This window comes from Eurypyga helias, unplaced genomic scaffold (assembly GCF_000690775.1).
Source record: "Eurypyga helias isolate BGI_N326 unplaced genomic scaffold, ASM69077v1 scaffold38950, whole genome shotgun sequence".
Classification (NCBI taxonomy): domain Eukaryota; kingdom Metazoa; phylum Chordata; class Aves; order Eurypygiformes; family Eurypygidae; genus Eurypyga; species Eurypyga helias.
The window spans coordinates 1-258 of NW_010225684.1; the positions used below are offsets into that span (position 1 = coordinate 1).

At 62.4% G+C, this 258-nt stretch overlaps 1 protein-coding gene across 1 annotated transcript in view; it reads left to right on the forward strand.

Annotated features, from left to right (window-relative positions):
• Positions 1–141: 141 nt before the first annotated feature.
• Positions 142–258, forward strand: part of LOC104508619 (MAP kinase-interacting serine/threonine-protein kinase 2-like) — a gene marked incomplete at its 3' end in the record, with an annotated part of 2177 nt that continues 2060 nt past the window's right edge. The window contains exon 1 of the mRNA XM_010150311.1: positions 142–241. Within this exon, the coding sequence (XP_010148613.1) occupies positions 142–241 (100 nt within the window). The remainder of the gene's footprint in view (positions 242–258) is intronic.

The following is a 258-nucleotide window of genomic DNA, read 5'->3' on the forward strand; positions in this document are numbered from 1 at the left end:
TCCCATCCCGGACCCTGGGATGCTGGCCCTTTGTGTTGCCCCAAAGGCTTTGGGGGGGGCTGCCCCAGGGGTGGCGATGCTGGGGGAGCATGGGGGGCATATGGGGGTGACTTAGGCCGGTGGCTTTGCTCTGGCACAGACATGCCTTCAAGTCAACCCATCGACATCCCCGACGCCAAGAAAAGGAACAAGAAGAAGAAGCGCTGCAGAGCCACCGACAGCTTCTCCGGCAGGTTTGAAGGTGAGTGGGGGCTGCCC